The 25,870-nt window shown below is 40.6% G+C and overlaps 1 protein-coding gene across 1 annotated transcript in view; it reads right to left on the minus strand.

The window, feature by feature from the left end:
- The window catches only part of GDAP1L1 (ganglioside induced differentiation associated protein 1 like 1), a 520,679-nt gene that overhangs the window by 298,110 nt on the left and 196,699 nt on the right, over positions 1 to 25,870 (minus strand). Inside the window, exon 2 of the mRNA XM_078650467.1 lies at positions 21,976 to 22,168. Within this exon, the coding sequence (XP_078506593.1) occupies positions 21,976 to 22,168 (193 nt within the window). The remainder of the gene's footprint in view (positions 1 to 21,975; positions 22,169 to 25,870) is intronic.

The raw sequence follows: 25,870 nt of genomic DNA on the forward strand, positions 1-25,870 counted from the left end.
TACTGTAGAGTGCAAGTGCAAGCAAAAGCTATGACATCCTACAATCAAATGCAGATAAACACATTATAATACATGCATAAAAAACATATTACTGTTAAAATAATAAAAAAGCATTGTCGGACATTTTTGTAAAGTGCAAAGTGCAAACCCTGTCTTTGTCAAGCTGCACAAAACAGATAGAAGCTTCTAAGTAGATAAAACAGATGTGGGGCAAGGTATGTCTTTTATTAAATGTAAAAAGTTAAAAAGGCCGATAAAACAGCAGTGCGGGGAAATAGTATACAGAAGTCCTAAGTACAGTGTGTATATCAATATACAACTAGGGTTTCTTCTGGGATTATAGATAAAAGGGTGAAATAAATATTACACCTTTTACATGTAGAAGGAACACTTAGCCAGTAACTTGTAGACACTTTGGCCTGATTACGATGTGTGTCGGAAATCGTCTGACCACAGGTCGGAGGCTTTCCGACTCACGTCGTCGGTTTCACTTTAGACCGCCGCATTACAATGCCATCAATTGAAAGTGAAACTGACCGTTCACTCTGGCTGGATTTCAATGGCCTCAAGGAGCCCGTCGGCCAGTCTGAACCGGCACGTAATCCCTTAATGATGGCTTTCTAACATGGAAAGCCTGTCGGAAAGTGACTTGGGGGGCCCCTTCTCCCTGCGGCTTTTGGTTGTGGGCAGAGGGGCACCTATGGTGCCCGCCTGTCAATCCCTGCCCCATGTGGCAGGCACCTAGCAGGGCCCCATATCCCTATGGCCTCCGGTTGGGGGCTGGTTGGGCACCTATGGTGCCCCCTGTTAATCCCTGCAACGCGTGGCAGGCATTAACAGAAACTCCCATTTCTCAATAGGAGTTTGTGCTACAGCCGGTTTAGGGCCACAGCATAAGCTCCCATAGAGAAATGGGAGTGCACAACCGCACCATGTGCGGTCGCATTGTAATAGTGGTGTGGTGTTGGAACCGGTGACCGGAGGTTGGTGGGTCCTGAGACCCCAATGGTGTCGGACAGACGTAAGTGCACCCAACATCGTAATCAGCTCTTTAGTGTGCCAAATCCAAGCAGACATTAGAAATTTGGCAATAGCAAACATTATAACTAGCTTTATGTTTGTGACAAGTATTATGAAGGCCTCCAGGTACTTTCTAGTTCCCAGGGACCTACAGATGGGCTATATCCATTTGTTTCATTGGGAGGTGTACGGTGGACAAATGAAGAGTATCTGAGAGGGCATATCCAGGGCTCCCGTACACGCTGGACATAGATCATCTTTGTCTGCTACATTTGCCCACTTGCTACAAAAAACCTTTGGTGGTAGCAACTTATATCTAAACTGTATATACAGTTTGCGTACCATCATTGGCACTATTTCATCTATATGGGCTCATAGGAAAGGAGGGGCTTGTAATCCAGAAATTCCCCAGTTAAGCTGCCTGTGTTTCTAGTAACCCTTTGGAGTGCCATGAATTCCCCGTAAGTGCTTTTTAGGCTGGCTTTGGAGACAGCGATTAGGTCATCTGGATTTAGCCAAAAACTGTCCAAACCCAGTCTACTCAAATGGTTTTTCACAAATGTCAGCCATGGGATTTTGGTGGCCTACCCTGGCACCAGAAGCTCCCTTAGACCCTACAGGTATGGTTCAAGGGCTGGATAAAACCAGAGCCTATGTCAATACATCAAGATTCTACATTCAGACTTTTTTCCTAATTTCTTTTGTGCCAGATCAAGGTAGACTGGAACCAATGGGATACTCTTTGGGAGGCCCCGTAAAGGTTTTAAGAGCTTGTGCTCAGCTATTAATAATCTGGTGTTTGTACAGCCCCAAATTTCTGAACCATACATAGCCGCTCCTAGAACCTTCACATCATAAATCTCTAAGGCCAGGGAAAACCGCTTCATGAAGGTCTTCTTTTGGATTTTCACAGCCAGCATAATTTCTCATTTGAATTGCAATTCTAAAATGTAGAAGAGTTCCCTGGAAAAGGATGAGGTAGCAAGAGGTAGAGTAGCTAGAGACATCATGAATTTGAGCTTAATAATTTTTGCCCACTAATGAACTGCCTCTCAAATTATCTTGGATCATAATTTATTATCATTCTTGTCTGAAGCTGAGGGGTTTAAAATCAACTGACATGGTGTTTTTAGAACTTATCTGGTTGGCTTCTCTATTACAGCGCTCATTACCTAAGTCAGTTTTGTAACTAGTAGAAAAGCTGCAATGGTTTATGAATATAGGCTCAGTGTAATAAAGGGCATTTTGAAACCTTCATGGTAGGTCTGCCTATGGTATATGAAGAGGTGCTGTCATTTACTGATCAGATTAAGTGGTGAGGGAGAATGCAAACACATAAAACAGTCTAACAGGTTGATTTAGTCCCCAATGATCAAGGTGTTAGTGAGAGGCAAACAGATAATTAAATATTTGGAAGACATATGACTAGTGATTTAAGATGATTTAGAACAAGACGATGATGGACAGAAATACAACTCTAGATTTTTGCTTCCTTGATTGCTCTTTCTTCATCTAGAGACTTGACTCTCCAGCCATCAATTAGCAATCCATTTAAATGATTTTCCTGATGCAACTTTACTGAATGCATTTCTGTCACTTTTTGAAAAATATATTATTTTTCTTCATCTGAAACTGGAGAATGGATTCAACACTATGAATGAATTTATATTAGTGTATTTGACTATGCTTGGATCACTTTAAATTTGATTATATCTTCCAAGTAGAGTCACATAATTTAATTGTGATTAGCCCATATTTTTCTCCTAATCTTGGAGTAAAACTGTCAAACTAAGTCTTTGTGGAGGACCAAAATTCTAATTGATAATAACCCAGTTTTAAATGCCACAATGTGCATTTAGTGGTATGTATGTCTACAGGGCTGTTCCTAATAATTATAATTTATGTGAGTTACTTATGCAGCATGTGAGTAAGTTATGCTGAATGTGAGTAATTTATTCATTATTAGAATGTGAAACGGAAGTGAGTTAAGACCTGGAACTGGATGTAAATCAATGCAATCCTAAATAGAAAGGGAGGCTATATAAGACATGGGCTTCATGAGGCAAATCCCACTAAGTACTTTTGCTGATTCACTAACCAGAAAACAGTGGTTTGCCCTGTTTATCCCAGATACATGCAGCACCCTTTCCAACCTTGCATTTTTCAGTAATTGCATAGGGAAAAGTGTAAATTAAGAAACCTGTTCATTTGTAATACTGAAGAACATTTCCTCTACTGATGCTGAGTACCTTTTTGAAAAGCAGGGGTATTTCCATGTTTTTTCTGCCAGCAAGTGGCCCTGAGGAAGTTCCCAACTCTGGACTTGCTACAGTGCCTACGGGAATTTCTAAATTTCTTTTACCCATTTCACATTCATTTTCCTGCAAAATGTACGCTATGCACAAATTACTGATGATGCAGATAGAAGAGTTTCTGAACCCTACACCCCGGTTCCACAAATGAGCTTTTTATAACTTGTTGCAAACTCATTTGCTCTTGTAGAAACTTACACTTAAATATTGGTTTTGTTTTGTGTATCTGGCCATCCTATTTGTGTCCTTTGGGGTTCCTTTGACATATCTTTATACCTTGCTATCTTTAATTTTTACAATCCATGATATTCAAAGTCAGAGATACATTCTCAATATGTTTGATTTAACTGAAAACTTATATTTGCGTATTTTCAGTCTCAACCATTCTCTGTATTTTTGCATTGCTTTCCATTACTCATCAGCATAAATCAAACCTGGGTGCTATGCTCCATAGGCTTCAGTCATTCCAACAATTGCTGAAGCATCAAATGTTAAAATCGCGTACATTGTGTTCCTGTTCTTGGTACAGCAGCATTGAATTACATGTATACCCTAATAAGAACTTCTACGAATACAATGAAATCTGAGAGAGACAGAATATAGCCCTGCCGGAATCTGATTGTTGAATGAAAAGGGATGGGTTTATTAGTTATAAAAGCCAACTTGATATATTACCACAAGGTTCAGCATATGCAGAAAGATAATTTTCTGAAGGGGCAGTAGACTCATCCATTATCATGGAGTAAACAATAAAATAATTGTCTTTTTATATACCTAACTCATATTGTGCTAAGTTAAAAATGGAACAGACCAAAGAGATAACATGAAGTGGTCTCCAAGCATGTTCTATCTATTTGGTGCAAATTAAAATATACAATATTTGTTGTCATATGTATAAAATATTGATCTGGGCTCTAGTAAAGCTATTATGTACTAAAATGATCGAACAGTAACATTTTATGATTTTTTTCGAAATAGTTGGAACTGGAGAATATCACCATGGTCATTTTCTAATTTCCCCCCTCTGACAAAGAAATTTTGCAGTCAAATTTAAGAATTTTTCCAAGCCTGTAAAGAAAAAGTCACAGTAACATACCTACGTCATCCGCACTCTAAAGAGCTTTGATCCTTAGCTAGAAAATGGTCATTCACAATAACACACCTGCCTCTTTCTATATCAAACAATAATAAAAATGAACAGTTTGCTAGTTTGTTCAACATCCTGCGATTGCAGGGGGCCTGAAAAGGGGTAATAAGGACAAAGTTGTTAACATTTTGATGTTATGATTAGCATTAAAAATTACTCCTTATATCAATTGTTCAAAATATGTCTTGAAACAAAACTTCATGTTTTTCCTTTAGCTTGAGTCAAAAGTGATCATACAGAAAGAGTGAACCCAATAAATCTGCAAAAATCTGAAGGCAATATTTCTATTAAGAAAGCCTACATATAGAATTACAGCCAACTACCGAGGGCTATACATGTTGTGAAAGACCGGTACCATATTTATATATGGCTATAATAAAGGAGAGAGTCATTAACACATGTCATAGCTGAGCCTGAAGGTCTATAATGCTATTGGAAAATTCCATCTACTGAGGGACGAATGTTTAAAACTAGGCAGATAGAAACAAAAAGGCCAACATTGGAATGTAGGAGCAGAAGGCATGTAATGGCCTTTATCAGCCCTCTGCCAATCTATTGTCTTCAATGGAGTTGACAACATTCCAATGGTCTAACATTGCATTATAGGACCCTGCCAAGGGCTTTACCAGTCATGAAAAAGCCTCTACCTAAGTAATAGCTCGGATGACCCAGACCTGTACCAGCCATTATTATCCCTCTACCATTCCATTGCCTTCAAAGAAACGGTTGACCATCCAGTGTTCTGACATTACATAAACCCATGTAAAATATGAGAGGCATGGGTAAGACGGTAAACAGGGTGTTCTACCATTGCCATTAGTGGTAGATTAAGCTAGTTAGAGGCATGGAAGGAAGGGTATGCTGTGGTCATGGAAATGAGCAAACCTTTTACCATGGTCACTTTAAACCAGTTCTGGGGGCAGCTCCTTTCACACTGTGATTGATGACTGCCTGCCTAGGTGGACAAACGTTTTCCCAGGTGTCAGCTAAAATTTGCCTGTGGCAAAGTAGGCCTCTTTGAAGTTACATTCCTGGGCACAGCCCAGATGATAATCCTGCTTTGGGGCCTTGTCACTGTAAGGGCCTGCTTAAATGTAGACTTTTGCCTGTCTTTTTTTTTTCAATAGCATGCACCCTCCCTAATGGGCATTAAATCTACTCAGGGGTGACATATTAATATTTAAAAGAGGGTATTTAGGCCTGTCAAAAGAGGTTGGTTTCATAGGTTTAAGTTGAAGTTATGAAACTGCACAGGCAGGGCATAGTGGTAGGCCTCCAGTCATGTTTGAACTCTTAATGTAGTGGGTGGCATAATGGGTGCTGCAGGTCACTTGTGACATTTACCGCACATGCCCTGGGTACACTTTGTACCGCATACTAGAGATTTACAGGGAAATTAATTGTTCCAACTAAGAGTATAGCCTGCTTCAACATGTTGTAGGCACCAGAGCACATACACTGGGGCCTAGTTAGCAAAAGGCAACAGCATCAGACAAAATATGGGGGTGTTCTTTCAAAAAGAGTCATTTTCCTATAGTATTTAAACAAAACTAGGATAAAAAGATTTATATTTGTGCATCAAGGTAAAATCACACTTAAGCAATATTGTGACTATTAGGGAAGTTATATCACTATGTAAAGCAAAGGTTACATTTAATTCATGAGGCAGTAAAAAATGATTTTCCCACGTCATGTTTGCGGTATTGTTGCAAGAACTTAGAATTTTTATTATTTTTGTAATTAATTTTATTTCTAGGTTTCATGAACCCTAAAGGACAGGTTGATCTTTGTTAGCCTATTTACATCCCCAGAGGGTTCACACACAAAGACCTCGTTCTGCAAAACTGAAAGAGATGACCAAAGAGCCCTTTCCTAGGGTCCACTGACCCAGGAGGAGGGTTTGTGAACCTCACACTCTCACTGGAAGGTTCATGGACCCTGGTCCAGTGTCTGCAAAGCCTATGGCAACATTTCATTTTTTGTTTATATATTTTATAAATAGAGGTCCCTTTGAGACCCCCTTTTTCCCCACCCACATGAGCCATTAGGTCAGGTGATGCTCTCACTGTCCCCTTTTGGCTCATCCCAATTATTTTGTTCCACCCTGTAAAGTTGTTGCGGCCAGACGATCGGGACAACAGGACCAAAAAATACTGTGCCATAGGCATGGAAGTCTTTTTTTTTTTTATTTAGGTCTGCGGACAGACATCTGTGAACCTGGGTTTTAAGTCTGCCTTAGTAAACATTTCTAGAACATTACTAAATAGATTTACTTCAACTAGTGGTGCTCTGCTGACTTTGACTCTGGGGGAATATTGAACCTACCTGCCACCGCCCTCCTTGATCCCGCGCTGCTCCTTCTTCCGCCATTACAGCTCCTGGCTCGGGTCTCGGTTCTCCCCCCGCCGCCGTAGCTCTTTCCCACACCTGCACGGCCGCAGAGAGGGGGGGACTACATTGCCCAGGTGCCCAAGCGGCAGGAAGCCGCCACAGACCATCCCGCGCCCGGAGGCGCTTAAAACTGAGCAGAGCCCCCGTGTTGCGGGTCCGTGCGCGGGCCGCGCCGGTCCAAGCCTAGGATTTTGCTGTAAATCTCAGTGCTAAATTATGGGTAAGAATATACCCATACAGTCTGCCCCTGTTACAAAGCAAAGGGTAGTTTTAAATACTCCTCTCCCTAGTCTGACAGGAAATGATCGAATGCGGCAAAAAACTATAGGGGTAGTTGCGTCTGCCATTGAAAGCACGGTAAGGCGCCTCTCCCTTCCAGCTGGTACGCTTCCCCCTTCACCTGCTACTAACATATCGATGTTCACTATAAATTCCCAGGACTCGATACTAGCACCTTCTTTTGGTGGCTTGCCGGGGGCCCAACCTATCTTACTAACGCATGATATCGTGTCTGCCACGGGTAATATGCCATCTGAACCCTTTCCCTCCTTAACCAGGCTATCTTTGACATCGACAATTTCCCCGAGGAATGTAACCTCTGAGCCTCCACTTTTGATTGAGGACCTTACTGAAAAGTTGGGGTTTGACACGCCTTCTAGCCCGATCTCTGTCTCAATCTCAAGTGTTAATAACGATAGCCCGCATGTAACGACTAGAGGGCAGAAACGAGACGTAAATTAAAACACATTAATAAGGTAGCGTCACTCGCAAAAAATGCTAAAGGGAATGTCGGCCATAAACAGCGAAAAATCCCTGTAAAACCAACTGGAATAAAAGGAAAAAATGGTAACAGTCAGACAGAGAGTATTTTTTCTTCAAGTAGCATAGGCAATCTAGCAGCTGAGGAGTGCTTTTGGGGAAGAATGGAGACACTCTTGACAACTCTTCTAGAACCTATCCATTTAAAAGTTACGAATATAGAAACCAGGGTAACTAATATGGAGGAAAAGCTTGTTAGTAATCAGCAGCCTATTCGGGACAAATTAATCCCCATATTACCTCAACCAATTTTTAGGGACTTAAATGGAATGCTTAACAATACATCAAGGGTTCCAGTAACTCAAACTCAGTCCAAAAATAGTGAAGCTAATGGACGACTGGAGCCCAAAGAGTCAAGGGGTAATATCGGAACTAATGCATCTGGTCCTGTCCAAGTAAATACTAACGAGAATGTAAGTCAAATAAGAAGAGCAGAGGATAATGAGAGGTTAATGTAACTTCAACCTTACCTATTTTAACCACTTGAATGCTATGGGGATTTTTCCCCTGTGCTGGAAAAGCCAGAACATCATTGTTCATGACGAGCTGGGCTCGTCATCAGTGTAGCAGGAGGCTACTGCATGACGAGCCCAGCTCGTCATGAGCGTGGAAGGGGTTAAATCTACCTCACGAAGCAATGCCATATACAGTGGTGCTAGGTAATGTTCCTCCCCTCCCCCCAATGTCTTCGAACACTGGTCAACTTTGAGGAACAAATCCCTCCATTTTTTTATCTACTAAGCTTGGACTCAGTAACTCTTTGTTCTCTGAATTTAAAATGGCCAGAAGAGTGAGCTGGGTGGGTATGTCAAATAAATCATTGAGTGGGGACTGTGTAATTTTAACATTTCGGTCACCTATGCTGGTTCGTAATATAATCGAGAGGGGTTGTACTGGGTCTGTCGATCCTGATTTTCTTAACATCCTCCCCCTTGGTTTTTTCTACTGCCCTCCGCGGCCGGTTAGGTGTTTAGGTCCCCCTCGTCCACTATTACATCAGGGGGGTCAAACGGGAGGAAGATATGTTATTCCAACATTTAATCCCTTTGACATCCTTAGCGGACTAGATAATAATGATTGACTACAGTTAGACACCCCACAAAATCCCCCAGGCATAGCAGCTGACCTTACGTCTGCTGTTAGCCATGGGCAAAATCTAAAAGTAGGTAGGGGGAAAGTTCCTAACACGATAGGGGTTGAGGGCTCCATAGGAGGTCTGGAGGTTCTGGAAACAGGGTTAGAGATAGGGAGCGAGCACAGGACTGTGACCTTATCTGTAGATCACAGTCCTGTTGCTGTCGCTCCTGCTTCTCCCCCACTGGTCCCCCCGTTATGCAGTGTTTCCTCATGGAACATTGCCGGCATTAAATCTAAAATTGGTAACTCACTCTGGCAGGACTTTATCCTTACTCAAGATTTAATTTGCCTCCAAGAAACATGGAGTAGGGACTCGGTCCATCTTGATGGTTTTAAGACCTTCCATACTCCAGCTGTGGAGGTAATACATGGAAGAGCGAAGGGGGATTGAGCATTTATTTGTCAAATAAGTTGAATATAATAAGGGTCACAGAGTCTGTTAAAGATATCTATTTCCAACTCTTGATACTTGTTTTGGCTTCTGAAATTCCAATTGCCCTGCTCAATCTATATAATAATATTCCCCTTGCTGATGTATCTAATGTCTTAAAAAAATTGGCCAAAGCACTGTCTTTACAGGATAAGATTTTTAGACATGATTTGATGATACTCTTTTTAGGAGATTTTAATTGTGTTTTGTGTAACATGATGGATGATAACAGGTCTGGAATGACACAGGAAGACGGCATGTGCCAGTCACACTTCAATCATTCCATCTTGGGTGAACAATTTAATTAATTGCTTGGTAAATTTGATTTGGGATTCGCAAACGAAGTTAGTATGATACCATCTTCCCTATTCCCAACATTTAATGGGAGGGGTTGTGCTTCTACTATTGATTACGCTTTCGTAACAAATAAGCACGCAAATAGAGTTTACTCTTTTAAGGTCTAAGACATGGCGTTAAGTGACCACTTTCCGCTCTGTGTAGCCATTCTGATCCCAAAGAAGTCTACCTTAACACGTAAAATAGAAAGGGACAGTGTGGATGAAAATCTGTCTATCGGTAGCACAAATGGTTATTCGTTAAGATAGGCTATGGTGGATGAAACTGAAATACTTAATACAATAATTGGTAAATGCACATCTGAGCTAGCAATTTGTTTGAGGGAAGATTCGACACCCGAAATGCTCCTTGCAGCTTTCCTGACTATTTCTAATGAAATTAAGACCTCCCTTACGAGGCAGTGCAAAAATGCCAAACAAAAAGGAGAATGGTTTGACTCTAGTTGCACTAGAGCTTATGCACTTCTAAAGAAAGAATTGCATAAGAAACCTAGGTGTGCTGAGGAAATCAGTAAAGAGTATAAAATCGCTATAAAAAACCAGAAAGAATAAGCTAAAAGTAGAAGCTTTGGAAGCCCTGCATCTAGCTTCAGGTAGGAACGATAGTGCGGGCTTCTGGAAGATTATCAGAACTCCCTTTCTTAGAGAAGAGGTTGGTCCCAGACTAGAGATTGCAATTCCTGAATCGGATTGAATTGGGCATTTTTCCAAAGTCTATGAGGGTGAGGGATTGACGAGTCCTCCCTCTGTCTCTATTGCCCACTCCACTTCAAGAAACTTAATGTTCACCCTAGAAGAGGTCGAAAAAGCCTTGCATGTAAGTCAGGGTGGGAAGGCCCCTGGTCCGGACGGCGTCCCTATAGATATTTTTAAAGCTACCATTTCCTTGTGTGGCCCCCTTCTGGTCCAGGTACTTAATGCTAGTTGTGTTTCAGATGTGTTGCCCACCTGGGTGGAATCTACAATAGTCCCCATCGATAAAAAGGGGGATAGACATGACCCGGGTTGTTATAGACCCATCTCCCTTTCATTCACTAAAATAGTGGGCAGAATAATCTTGGACCGGCTCTTGCTCTGGGCCGAGGATAACTTTATTTTATCTGATCTATAATATGGTTTTCGTTCTGGCTTAGGAACAGTGGAACAGGGCCTAAATCTTTTAATGTTGGTTGGGAAGTACACAAGGGCCAAGAAAGGGAACTTGTTCCTGGCCTTTGTTGACCTCTCGCCCGCATTTGACTGTGTGGTTCATTCCAAACTATGGATATTGTTGGGACAACTTGGGGTTGAAGAAAATAATATTTATTATCTTAAACGTTTTCATAGTGACGCTTCAGCCCGCGTCCGTTATGGCCTGAAGGGGGAACGCACGGACAAAATCCCAATTAGGAGTGGTGTCAGGCAGGGCTATGTCCTGGCCCCATTCCTTTTTAACTTGTACATAAATGGTCTGAAGAAAGCCCTGTGTAATAATAGTTTAGATCCCCCTTATGTAGCTGGCCGTCCAATCCTGGCGCTTTTGTACGCTGACGATGCTGTGCTAATGTCTCGTACTCAAGTGGGACTTCAGCGCGTGGTGGATAGTTTTGGCCTCTTTATGAGTGAGTTGAGCCTAAGAGTAAATACGTTGAAAACTTTCGCCATGCACTGCGGCAGGCACCTAAAAACTAAGAGGGCCATTTTTATAGCAGGACAGAAGCTTGAATGCACTAAGCAATTTTCCTACCTAGGCATACTGTTTAATCATAGTGAGTCATGGGGACAGGCAGTGGCAGCAAAAAAACGTGCTATGGTTCGCTCGACGGCTGCCCTCAAGACTTTCTCACAAAGATTAGGCACCAGACCACCCGTGGAGTTAATTAAGATCTAAAAAGCCAAATGTGTATCTGGTGCAATTTACGGTAGTGGGGTATGGGTGTTTGCAGACCCTATGCCCATCCAGGTAGTTGAGAACTCCTTTCTAAAGTTTATCCTTGCAGTTCCTAAGAGCACTCCTAATTATAGCTGCCATGCAGAATTGGGTCTTGCCTATATATCTGATCTCATTAAGCTTGAACCTGTGCTATAATGGCACAGGCTGTGGACTGAAGAAGAAACAAAGCTGAATAGAGATATTCTGACAGATATTCTGAAACTAGAAGGAGCAATGAGGATACCTTGGCTGAGCTATGTATGTACATTTTTAACGGATATTGGGAAGTTAGATTATTTTCTAAATCCCCTTACTATCTCAGCCATATCACATAAGGACTTGAAAAAGGAGGGTCTGGCATTTTTGGATTCCTTAAGACTTACATCTGAGGTTTTAAAACCTACTGTCCTGCAACATCAAATGTTATTAATAACTTTTAATATCCAACCCTATTTGATTTATGTCCCTGATAACTATGATAGATTTCTATTATCCCGTTTTAGATTTGGAATTTTTCACAGATTGGTCAGTTTTCCAACAGTAAATAATTGGATGCAAGATTTACCGCCCTGCCCCTGTGATGATTTCCCCCAAAGCACGATGCATGTTCTTTTATTTTGTAAATTCTATAACCAGATTAGGCATAGTCTTTTATTGCCACTACTGAGAGAGATGGGCTTTCGGCAGTGCCATCTGGCTATGTTACTTTAAACTGTAGGGGTTACCTCCGTTTCGGGGGCCCGGTAGGACCTGAAAGATTTTTTCAAAAAGGATTACCTGGCCACCAGTTTTGGAACTGGTAATTACTCATGCAGATTTGGAAATACAACGCATCACGTCATTGCATTTTACTTTCACAGTTGTATTGATTCAACTTGATTTCAAACATCCTTTCATTTTTTTAAAACATAAAAAGAATACACATTTCATTCATTTATACATTCCTCATGAATAAATGTTAATAAACACATAAAAAACTGGACAATTCAAAAACTTAAACATGACGACAATCAATTCAAATCTAACAATTAATTCAAACAATTACACCAGTCGGTGATTCAAACAATGCCTGTAAGCGCTATGACATTAAGTATTGTTCAGTTCGTTGAGCGCTTCAAACAGGTATACTGCGGGGACAACTTTCTCTGGGAGTGATTTGCTCTCGGGGTATATTTCATGTACTGGCTCCCTCTCTAGAGCTTCAATTAATGTAGATCCCTCGCAGGCAAAATATTAGCGTGCCAACGCGTTTCCAATCCCCTTCTGCCTTAGGGGATTATCATCAGGGCTTAGACCATGGTGTAATCTAAATTAACAAATAATGAGATGTATGAATAACACACTACATCACCCTTTCTTTCTCTGCAATTAATAGGTAAAATGGGCACTGAGTATATCTGGTACCTTATCTTCTTTGCTGAAATTCAATCCCCTAATAGTATCCTCTTAGACACCTAAACATGGGTAGATAAATTGTGTAAGTATGAGGTTTTGAGTCTGATCATTTTCGGCAGGTATGATTCATTTTTGTCTAAATATAGGAGACTTACTGGAGTCTTCGAGTTTACTTGTGATGACTCCCACCTTGTATCCTTATTTGCGATATAAATTGAGCCAAAATACTTCATTGAGGGCCTTACATTCCACCCTAAAATACAATTAAATCGTGGTCATTTAGACAACCATTATGAACCAATGTTAAAAGCACAGGACGAGCTTAATATGGCCGGTCCCTTACTTGTGAATGTTGTAATCCTTTTTCAGGGGATTTCTGGCTCTTCTTAACGGGTGATAACTTCCTGATGGAACTGGAAGAATGGTAAGAAAGTCTGAATTACTTCGCGGTATGTTACATTTTCAAGCTTGTGTCCCCATTTTCTCAATATTTTGGTGTTTCTATTCCTTCCTTCGCATGTGCAAATATTTTCAGATTAGGACTTTTTATCGTTGCGCATTTACATTAAATTGAGAGGCGCTTCAATGGTGCGCATATATTTAACAATGCCCCTCCTGGCCGATTGTTTTGGACTCGTGCTTTTAGTTTGTAGTTACATCTTCTTTGCGGGTCATTAACCTCAAACAGTTCATCACATGGCTGCTTTTTTTAAATAAATTAAAACATGCTTAACTGCTGCCCACATGTTTGCCAATAAACCTTAAAGCCAAACGTTTTGAGCAGTTCACCACACTTACATTTAGGCGATATTCTTCAAGCTTCACTTGGCAAATGGCATCTCTCCACAAACAGTCACCACATGGTGCTTGTGCTGACTCTGCTTATATGTTCTTCTTCCTGTTCCTTGTAGCAGGGTTTCTGGGACACGTAGTTTGATGAAGTTGTGATGAAACAACGCCCGGTTTTTGGAATCTTCAAACATAGCGCTTGTTCAGAATTGATTTAGTTCTGTCAAGTCATTCAGCCCATTGGTTGTGCAATGGAATTTCAGTATTAAATACGCTTCTTTTTTGGCCAACATGTTTTCCATATTTCCTCCACACGGTGGTGGCTTAACGCAGGATAAAACAGTCCATTCAAATTCTTTTTCTGAGTGGTTGTGGTTCACAAAGTGTTGGACCATTGGGGCAGTCAGTACTTTAGTTTTTATGCGCGATCGATGTTGCACAATCCTCTGATTGGCCTATTGCGTGGTTCTCCCAATGCACAGTTTGGGACATGGACATTTGATGGCATACACAATGTTTCTCGTTTTGCAATTTGTAAATTCACTGTGGGTCCATTTGATGTGGTCATGTGTAAACTCTTGCCCTTCAATTGTTGTGCTGCAAACTGAACAATTTCCACACTTGCGATGGCCTTGTATGGGAGATAGATTCCACTGTGTCCGCAAGTCTTTAACTTTGGAACTCGTTGTCTCCATGTCTGCTCGAATTATTTTCTGGCCTATGCTTTTGTTTTTTCGCATGGCGAACAAGGGTTTCCCAATTGGACACTCCAACTGTGACAGGAGATGCCAATTTGATGTGATAATTTTCTTGTACTTATTGGTGTGAGGGCCAAAGGTGGATACACAAACAAGCTTTTCCGTTGGTGGTTTTATCCTTTTGGTTAACAAAGTCTCTCGTGGGGTATACCACGCTCTTTTTACAGCATGTTTCAGCACTTTGCGTGGGTAACCTCGATCCCTGAGTTGATCACAAAACATCGACGCATGGGCCATGAAATCCTCTTTGCGTGCACAATTGCGTCGGATTCTTAATAGTTGCCCGTAAGGGAGATTATTTTTTAGATTGTTGGGGTGGGAACTCTGATAGTGCAGTATAGTGTTCCTATAAGTCGATTTGCGGTGTAGTGTTTTGGTCAATCTTTGATTTTCTTCAAAAACTTCAACATCAAGAAATGTGAGTGTTGAGCGACTCTTTGTCATCGTGAACTTGATGTCTGGGTGTCTCGTGTTCAACCATTCGTAAAACTGTGCTAATTGGTTCTCTGATCCACTCCAGACACCCCAGATATCGTCGATGTATCTGTACCACTGTGTGATGGAATCACTGAAAGGATTGTTATTGTAAATGAACCGTTCTTCAAGCAAGGCCATGAACAGAATGGCCATCTCTGGTGCAAAAGGACACCCCATGGCTGAGCCTTTCACCTGCATGTAGAAGGTATTCTCAAATCGGAAGTAGTTACGTTTTAATGCGAGTCGTGCCAGATCAAGAATAAACACTGTCGGCGCTCGGTGTGGTCTTACACGTGTCTCAAGGTAAACCTCCATTGCTTCGAGGCCCTCATCTTGAGGGATTTGTGTATATAAAGATGTGACGTCGAATGACACTAGCCACTGTGAGTTGCTGTCAAATGGTTGTCCTTCCATTTTGTTCAGAAAGTCGGTTGTATCACGTAAGTATGATGGTACTTGATTGATGAACGGCTTCAAAAAGATGTCCACGTATTTGGCAACTGGCTCTAGTACTGACTCGACCCGGAGACGATTGGTCTCCCTGGAGGATCCACCATGCTTTTATGAATTTTTGGTAAAAAGTAGATCACTAGGATGCGTGGATTTATTTTGTTCAGGAACTCATACTCCTTCGGTCCCAATATTCCTTCCTCCAGTCCCCATTTAAGTGTTTCTTTGACTTTCTCTTGAATGAGATGTGTCGGGTCTTCACTTAGTTGTCGATACCAGTCCTTATTCAGGATTTGCTTGTGAGCTTCAGCTACATACAGATTCTTGGCCCATACCACTAGGGCTCCGCCCTTGTCGGCAGGTTTTATAATTACCGAATCTTCTTTCTGTAAACTCTTGATTGCTTCATTTTGTTGTTTTGAAATGTTAATTCTAGTAAACTGTTTTTGTTTCTCTAGATGACAAATTGAGGACATGCCGGCTTGTTCGAACACCATTACTTGTTTCGGCATGAGATGTGGTGGAGGGGTAAAAGTTGATTTATTTTGCAAACCAGACGCCTCTTGGTTTCCTTGGTATTCTTTTCTTGCAAAGAATACCTTCAATCTGATCTTTCGAAACAGATCCAGTGTCGTCTCTATTTTTAAATTTGCGAAGTCTGTTCGTGTTGATGGAACAAATTTGATACCCAGCCCAAGGACCGATTTCTCTGCTTCTGTCATTGTGGTTGGGGTGGTTTGAAGCGTACTCGGTTTCTCGGGTCGCCTTGTTCTAAAAAAGGACCCTGTCTCTTTGATGGCCCCTCTCGTGGATTTGTGTCACCAGACGAGTCTGAGGATGATGACTCAGAAAAGGTAGTGTACCGATTCTTTGATCTTCCTGGCTATGTTAAGCATGCAATACCTGGATAATCATCTATGTGTTGCAACAATTACATATTTTTCTGAAAAAAGTGATGCGCAGTAGAAAAAGTATGATCACATAATGCACCTTAATGAGATTAGGATGTTAAAAAACGGAAACCTTGTTATTAATGAATTTTTTATGTATAACACTGAGAGATTGTAAAATGAATTGAAATGTATTTTAATTAAATGTTTTTATGTATACTTGTATGATTGCTTTTTAACAATCGAATAAAGTTATATTTGATTTGATTTGATTTACTTCAACTAGTAAGTGCTTAGTAAGTTCCAATTTCATTCCAAGTTTGGATTAATTCTGTCCAGTGCTTTTTGTAGAGGAGCACAACCATTGCTATTTGAGTCAAAATTGGAAAGGGTGATTTTTTGATTCCTCCCTCTTAGTGTGCTACTTAATGGATTTCCGTGAACCCCAAAATCAGTGGTGGCTGGTGACATTTGAATGTGGTGGGCGTAACAGGTATGTATTGAGTGAAGCAAGCAAGCTCAAGGAAGAAAATAGGGTTCATGGGGTCCAAATTTGAAAAAAGATTAGCAAATGGCGCATTTTAAATCACATTTTAATAACATTTAGTGAGAAGGCAAATATGTACATGTAGTCTTGAAATAGTTCAACACATTAAAAATCCCCCCATAACTTACTTCATTCATATGATAAACAATTACTATAATGTGCAAATTATACAGTGTGACTTCTGTCCCTTAAAGCGTGTGCTTGTCCAGTGTCTTTGCCTGCGTGCTGCAATGACTTTGGGAGAAAATGCTCTAACCAGGCTCGAGGAATCCCCCACAGTAGCTGGCTGCAATCAGCCATATAGAAATATGTTCAGACAGGGCTTTAAGTTGGATGAAAAAGTGGGGGTTTCTAAAAGGGGTGTGGATTAAATATGTAAAAAAAAATCTGTGATTCCCATATTGTGCCACCTGACTTGTATTTTGGTTTCTCTCTGAGCTTTCTGTTATTGCATCCAGATATACAGCACGGCAACTGACTGACATACATCTAAAACCTGCCAGGAATATTGGCTTTGTCAATGGTTTTTAGCTGTTTAAGATAATGAGTCACAACAATGACTTTGTTGTAAATAATTATTATTAAAAAATGTTCAATTCTGAAATTCGGAGACTGTGAATTAAATAATATTAAGGCCTGTGGATCGAATATTGGTCTTCAGTTTTGTGCACTTTGCATAAAAAATCTGTGCCCTTTTTTTCTACAGCTCGTCCATCTTCATATTTTAAATCTCATCTCTTTCCACTTCAGCAACCTAATTTCTCTGTCTCCTAAATGCACTTCCTCACATCCCCTTCACTTAACCTCCCTCAAACATACACTGCACTCCCTCACATGGAAGCACTTTATTTTCTTTTACTTTCAACTAGTCAATATTTTGACAACTGTCTATCCCCTTCAAACACATTAACACAGAAGTTCAATTGCAACTGGAATGCATGACCATTCCTCTGTGTGCTCTGCAGAGAAGCCAACCCACTGCCAGGCACTATAGGAAACTCACACTGCCTTCAGCTCAGCACAGGAGCACTGTGCGAAACTCACACTGCCTTCAGCCTAAATGCATGAGCTCTCATTTACTGCCAGTCATAAACACCCGGGCTGGCACAGTTTATAGTTTGCACTATACAAGAGTAATAAGATGCACAAAAAGAAAACGAATCGAAATTGCTGGCATGCATTACCTTAACATTTTTTTTAATTCATTGTTAAGAAATCAAACTGTATTTTGGGCATTATTGTTTGGGGCATGAATATAGGGCCCTACAGGGACACATTTTGCTATCTGTTTTAATGCCATATCACAGAGCGAGAGCCTCCGGATTAAACAACCACAAACATCTAGCATGCTACAGCATCTGTCTTTAAAATCAAAACATGTCCAGACTGGGAATAAAACATTCCACAACCATTACGCCAATCAATCTAAATTATTCAGGACCTTAATAACCACCAACTAAAGCCATATTTTAAGCATTCATACTCATAGAAGTTAATGGTTGTCTATGTGTTTTTTTTGTATTCCAGGAATCAGGACACTTTATGCACATATTTGTCCCTTTGTGTTTGACTTCCTCTAAAGCTGAGGATATTTGGATCAACTTTGTCATAGAGCAAAAGCCCTCCATGAGTTTAGGATCAGCTTCACTGGGGAACAAATACAGAAGCTCCACTTTTAAAGATGCTAGTGCCCTACAGCCGCAGTCTGGGGTGTCACAGTGGGAAAGGTCAGCATGACCAGGCATCTCAGAACAATATACCTAATACAAGTTTAGCATTAACACCATTACTGAGGACAAGACGCCAAATCTCACTTACTACACTTGGATCCAGTCCTACCTTGTAATGAATGGGAAATAGTGGGATATATGCCTGTGACTGACTGACGTCTGGACTCATTCAGGGATGCAGCCCACAATGCCCCAAACTGTGATGTTGGCAGTGTCACTAGTCTACAGCTGATATCACCTTAGACTCCTATGGTACTGAAGTGCTTTAGAAACATAAGCCCTGTGTTGTGTGTCACATTGCAGAAAGTTGATTTACTGCCTGGCTCCCAGCTCCTTGTTCAGAGCGAGGTGGGGCACGCAGCCTGGGTTAAGCAGTATAGACTCTACTACATCTATGTATTTAGAGATATGATCTGAGATCCGATCTCTAAATAAATCTATGTATTTATTAATTTTGCAGAAAAGCTGTAGGAATTTCAGAGGGGCACAGTCCAAGCCCAAAATATAAAGAGAAAGCTTAATATAGTAAGTGTCTGCAAAGTATTGTGCAAATCTGTAAAACAGCATCAAAGTTATTGGCTGATCACCGATGAGTTGGCCCTCCCTTTATCTTCCTTTCAGTCTCTCAAATTACATGCAAATTCATAAAAAAGCACAAAAGATATTAGCACTTTTGACCTCCCCTTTTTTCCCCCTTAATGAGTTTGCACAAAATGTGCTGTGTCGACAGGAGACTAAACATAAAATATATCTTCCTAATTCCATGTGCATTCATCAAATGATGCAGTACTTATTAGCAAATTAACACTTTCCCTTTTTTTAATTGTACCCCACTGAGAAATGTGTGCATGCTATGTATCTGCCACATTTCTGGCAAATTATTTTAATGGTGCTAACTTTATAGGTAAATCAAAAACTCTTTTCAACTATTAAGATTTCAGTAACTTCTTAAGCTTTTCAACACATCCAGACACATTTTTGTAATGCTAATGTCATGAAAAATACTACATACTTTTGCATTAAACCAAGCGAAGACATTTCCCTAAGTAAAGTTCTAGTTTCATGCCAAGTTTATATTATTTCTGTTCCGCTTCTTTCTATATCAGAGAGCAAATATTCCTATTGGAATATTATTGGAGTTTAAAAGGAAAAATGCTGCTTTTTTTTACTACTGTTATATTGTCCCCTTGCATAAATCTGCATGAAACTTGGCGTGCTAAAACCAAGCGTTATAAACTTTTAATTGGAATTTTACACCTGAAACTACTTGTTCTGCAACGTAAATATCGTTTTATTACATCACTCACACCTATAATGTTGCTGTATTGATTTCTTTGCTCGAGTATAATATATAGTATTGATATTACAGACAATTAGGTGGTTTGAATGCGTGTTTGTAGCTCTATCTCCAAGGTAACCACAGTTTTTGGATTATTTGGGTTGCTCATGTTTTCTATTACAAGGAAGTAAAACATGCTTTTCCCAATGGCTTTGCCGAACTAGCTGCTATAACCATATCATGTATTAATATGCAAACCTTGACAGTCATTTTGTAAAAGTGCATATGAGCACCTTCGTTATATGGGCCATTTAAAAACTCAATTGATTAAAAATGGGTAAAGTGCATTATCTCATGCGTTTGTAGACATAATTGGAGTAAGGTCCACAGAACTCATGGCGTCTCAGGGATATAATATGCATTGTATATTATAATATATCAGGAGGAGTTTACAGATCAAGAAACTCAACCCACTCATATACTGAGGGGTTTGGAGTACACTTACTTTAATAAATATCAAAAGGGCCATGTAAATCACCTGTCACTCAGAAAGATCTACGCAAATCAATCTCCAGACTCCTAATTATAAAGTACATACGGATGATGGGCTTCTATTAAAGCTTTATAAAAAGAAAATCAACACAGAAAATTATAAATTATCAAGATTTGTGTTCTAAAAATGATAATACTGAATATCTGGGGACACTCTTACACCACTACTTCCTAAAAGCAAATAAAGATTCTAATCTCTGATTCTCTTATTGATCAATTTCCTTGAAGAAGCGTTGATGGAAATATTTTTGAGAAAAATACAGCCAATAATTTAACTTTATTTTTACTGCCTGTAGTGTCGTCATACCAACATTTGGGTTCTATACCAAATAATTTAATCTTGAAAAAAATGCATTAGTAAGGTCACACCAATTTCTCATTGCTAACACTTCATTACAAAATCTAACATACACTGATGGCATCAATAGTTTTTTAAATTGCCCTGGTCAAATCTAGTCCCACTGTTAAGAAGGCAGCAGAACAATTGCACAAACTCTCCGAATAACCAGTTCAAGAGCACCGCAACCTAATTTCTAGCATGTTGCCTGAATTTGTGCCTGAATACAAGCAGCACGCAGTGGAATATCTGAGGCAGAATATGCACTCTAATCTGCTGAGTATGAGCAACGCAACCTGCATTGACCCCCACGTTTTACAAAAAAACATGAACCAACTGATAATCTGACACCTTCTTCGATTATACAAAAAATACTATTAAAAACTAATTTCATCCTATTTTTCTTTATTTTTGAGAGCCACCATGTGCCATAATTCACTGCATTTAAACACTAAAAACTATTACAACAATGTTTTCTCCTCGAGCAGAGAGAACTCAGTGAGCAAACAAATGGATCAGAACGGCGCTACAAGAATCAGGACTTTGGACAACATAGATTCCATATGTATTTCAAGTCAGTTACTTCTCTGCATGGGGAATGAAATGCCCAATCCATGTGCAAGGGTTGTAGTGGCTTCATTCTTCATTCTTTCTCAGGCTTTTTTTTTCAAAGATAACTTAATTAGGAAAATCTTTATTTTTAATTGTAATCGCTTCACATTTATTAGGCAAGTACAAGTCAAGATGAAACTAATTGCCATGCATATCATATGTCCACAATAAACCAATATTTGGAATACCTTTCTTCTCTCTGATGTTTTTCCTCAAATAATACTTAAATGCCATTGAAACCCATTTGATCCTGAGGTTGGACAACAACCCCATAGTGACCCAAGATCTTGGAAACATATGTCATAGTAAATTGGATACATTCAAATATCACCACAGCAAGATGAAATGGTATTGAAGTACACCTGAAACCAGTATGTATCTATGTGTATGTATTTGGTATTCCTATAGAGGTAATCAAAATGCGACCACGTGCCGTACAGGTTCAAAGACAAGCATAAAGTCAGCAAGTGATAGGAGAGGTGGCTGGGTGCTCTACGAGTCATTTTGTGCTGATGATGGAGCTGGTGCTTTCTAGCCTTGGCTAAACAGAAGAACCCTTTGCAGGTAATCTACTATTTTTCTTTTCCATGCACATATTGGAACATTTGCCATCATAGTCCTTGAAAAATCATTACCTCCTACAAAGTTCTTCTCCACATAGTCAATGATCTGGTTGTAGTCGCTGATGATGTTATCCTCGTGGATGAGCACGGGCACCTCTTCACCGAGGTTAAGCCGCATAAACCAAGGCTCCTTGTGCTCTGATAGTGGCATGCTGACGTCACGCTCATTGCAGGGGAGCCCCTTCTCTGAAATAACCAGACGGATCTGGAAAAATTGTAGAAAGATCAATGTTTGTGAGCAGAATGAGAAAATGCTTAAAGAGCATACATTAGCACTGGCTTTTAAATGTACAGAAGTAGTTAACCAAGGGAGAGAAGTGGAGGGGAGAGGAGGGGAGAGGAGAGGAGAGGTGGGGAGGGGAGGGGAGGGGAGAGGAGGGGAGGGGAGATGAGAGGAGAGGAGAGGACAGGGGAGGGCAGGGGAGGGGAGAGGAGAGGAGAGGATAGGAGAGGAGAGGAGAAGAGAGAGAGGCGAGGAGAAGAGAGGAGGAGGAGAAGAGAGGAGGAGGAGGAGGCAGAATAGAGAGAGAGAGAGAGGAGAGAGAGAGAGACCACGCATTCCAAATGTGTCGATTTTAATTGAGGTTTCAAATAAACTGCACTTTCCCTTCACTTCCTAAAGGGAATGTTCATTTAATAGTTCTTCGCTATCAATTATCCCATTAAAAACGTTATGCCAAAATTAAGGTACCTGTACTATCCAATTTTCCCACTATTGTATTGTATTGTATTGATGATTTGTAAAGCGCGTTGGCTACCCAGGGGCGTCCCAGCGCTATAGAAAAGAGTGAGTTGGGCTGGAGAGGCTGGAGTAAGAGAAGCTGAGTGAAAAGTTAGATTGGAATTTTGCTGAAGAGCCAAGTTTTTAATAGTTTACGGAAGGTGAGAAGGTTAGGTTCTGATCTGATAGGGAGGGGAAGGGAGTTCCAGATCCTAGCCAGGTTGTAAGAAAGCGAGCGGCCTCCACATCTGGCCTTCCTAATGCGTGGTACTGAGGTGAGGTGGGAGGTTGTAGACCTGAGTGGGCGGGAGGGTAGATAGGCTTTCATCAGGGGGGAGTTAATAGAGGGACCTGTACCCCAGTAGGATCGATGTGCGATGCACATGCTCTTAAATTCAATTCTGGATCTCACCGGGAGCCAGTGAAGATCCTTCAGTCTGGCTCTGACTGAAGTTCGGCGGGGGATATCCAGGAGGATTCTTGCCGCACAGTTTTGAATGACCTGGAGTCTGTTAAGTGTAGATTGTGGGGCCCCCAGATATAGGGCGTTTCCACAATCGAGACGGGAGAGGATCAGGCCTTGAACCATAATCCGTCTTGAATGGAACGGAAGGAGGGGGAGGATTTTGCGGAGAAGTCTCATCAGCCCGAAGCAGGTGGCAGCAAGCTTGGTGGCTTGGTAGTTGAAGGTTAGAGTGTGGTCGAGCCAGATGCCTAAGCTCTTGATTTGCTCCTTGGGTTGCGGGGGGCTTCCTAAGCAGAGAGGCCAGATGGGATTGATGGATTTCGAGATGTTATTTCCAAGGAGCATTATCTCTGTTTTGTCCCCGTTAAGTTTGAGACAAGAGCTAGACATCCAAGCAGCGACGGCTTCAAGGCAGATATGTAATCTGTGATGAGAGTTCAGGGGGGGGTCCAGTGCTACCACTAGCTGCGTGTCGTCCGCGTAGGTGACAATTTTCACCCCGAATGGGCGGACGACATCAGCTAGGGGGCGTAGGTAGACATTAAAAAGGGTAGGGCTATGACACATTCCTTCAAATACTCTAGAATTTAATAAAACTGATCTCACGATAAAACACATATTACGCCTTTAAGAGATGTAAATGATTAGAAATACAATTACATCGTAATTATTCTTTGTTGACAGGTCCCAAACAGTACAGCTGAGTCAAAATGCCTGACGGTGCTTGCAGGGACATGTCCAAAAATCAATGATAATTTGACAGTGGAATGCACCCCATTGCTGACAAATGGAACAGGAGCATTTCAGAAAAGTAAGTAATTTAAATATTAACTGGGTTCGATAAAATGACTGGTACAGATAGTCTGCTGTTAATATCTATAAAAAATCTGAACGCAAGCTACAATGAAGAAGTGATAAGCTACAATGAATTCTTATCAATGTATTACAGTATAACAATGTGTAAAAGAATGAAATTAAATTAAACCTACATTTTAGTTGTAAATTGTTAGAATTAAAGGAAATGACGGGCGGATAGTATGGCTCAGCAAATGACAAATGCTGATCCCCAAATGCAAAATTGACAAACTTTGCTCTAAATGCACATTTGCCTTGAAATGAGGCGGGCAAACTTTTCCACAAAAGAGAAATCCAACGATTCTTGAGAAAAGCAAACACCACTCATGACAAAAAAAACTGATCCATAACAAATCAATTTATTAGAAAAGCAATACATTAATAACAAAACCAAATCTACTTGTGAAGGCAAGAATCAGTTATAGATAAAAAAGAAGTAATTTGCAAATTTAAACCTGGAACAAACAACGCTCCACTTGGCAGAAGCAGATCAATAATCATTGACTTGTTTTTTAATCCCATTCACTGTACTAGGGGTATGACCATGTCTTGGGTCTTCAGCCCTTCACAGGAACACATCTCTGTCTCATTTTTGAAGAACATTATCTCTGATGAAAACTTGATGAAGACTGGAAATTTAAAACAATGGTTGGACGAAAATGGCTGACCGTCTCAACACTTTTTTCCTCCATTCCTTTCGCACTTAATGCATTTAATGGTTGCACATTGCCTTTAATATCTGATTATATAATCTAATGTGATTGGTTGCCACATAATAGAGTGTGGTAAATGCACTGGGCTGAGCTGCACTTGACTCTCACGGAAAACTGACTTCAATCTCCTCAAAGACTGGACTGACCAATTGCACATCTTCCTGGTCTAACGTGCGGACACTTGGTGACAGCGTACTACAGCAGCGCATGGAAAAATGTAGTTCTCTTGAAGTTGCCGGGTACATTTTAATGTAGTATGGCGTCTTTTGCAGCACGTGATTTGAGATGCCAGCACCATGCACCCAGTTCTGTAGGGTGGTCAGTTGTGCACCAAAAAAAAACCACATCAAACAAATGTAATAATTCATTATGTACGAAGTGAGCCCGACTAATGAATCACTATTCAGTTATCTAGTAAGGTCAAGCAAGTTTTTTTGGAGGTGTGACATCAGACAAAGCAATGCACACTGATCAATCAACAACAATCAACAACAATGAGTATTATTCAAATCACTTACAACTATCAGGTGTTTATGCGAGTGAGTTTTGAATAAAAAGGAATCTGTGTTGTCCCTCACTCATTTGCCAGTGGCTCCATATCCCTAGCAGCCGTGATAGCATTTCCTTAACCGCATGCGCGCTAGCGGTTTTCCCGCTGAGCGCTGCGATTTTAAAATTCCAGCGTTACGTGACAAGGTCAGCTCGTCATCCGCGTAGCGCAGGTTACGCCCATGACGAGCTGACCTTGTCATGAGCGCAGAAGGGGTTAATTTAAATAATAACTTTAGCACTTACTGCAGAAAATGGGAACACGTCATGTCCTTTGTAATTGATCACTTTGGATCTAGTGATATTTAAACTGGATGGTGAGAGGGCCAGGAATCTACTGACCTAGACTTACCTTTATCTTGGTCTCATTGCCTGACCTTGATTTCTAGCTACACAATAAAATGTAGGAGCTGATTCACAGGTCCTGAATTCCTCCACCTTGACACTGCCCACAATAACTGGCGAAATTAATGGACTGTTAATATATTAACTGTAAAGCACTTTGATTTGCACTGATGTGTAATGCACAAACATGTAGAAACATATAAAGCACAGATCTGTGTCGATGTTTACAAAGTACTCCCGCGGGGTCCAAATCGATAC

Source organism: Lissotriton helveticus, chromosome 7, assembly GCF_964261635.1.
Source record: "Lissotriton helveticus chromosome 7, aLisHel1.1, whole genome shotgun sequence".
Classification (NCBI taxonomy): Eukaryota; Metazoa; Chordata; class Amphibia; order Caudata; family Salamandridae; genus Lissotriton; species Lissotriton helveticus.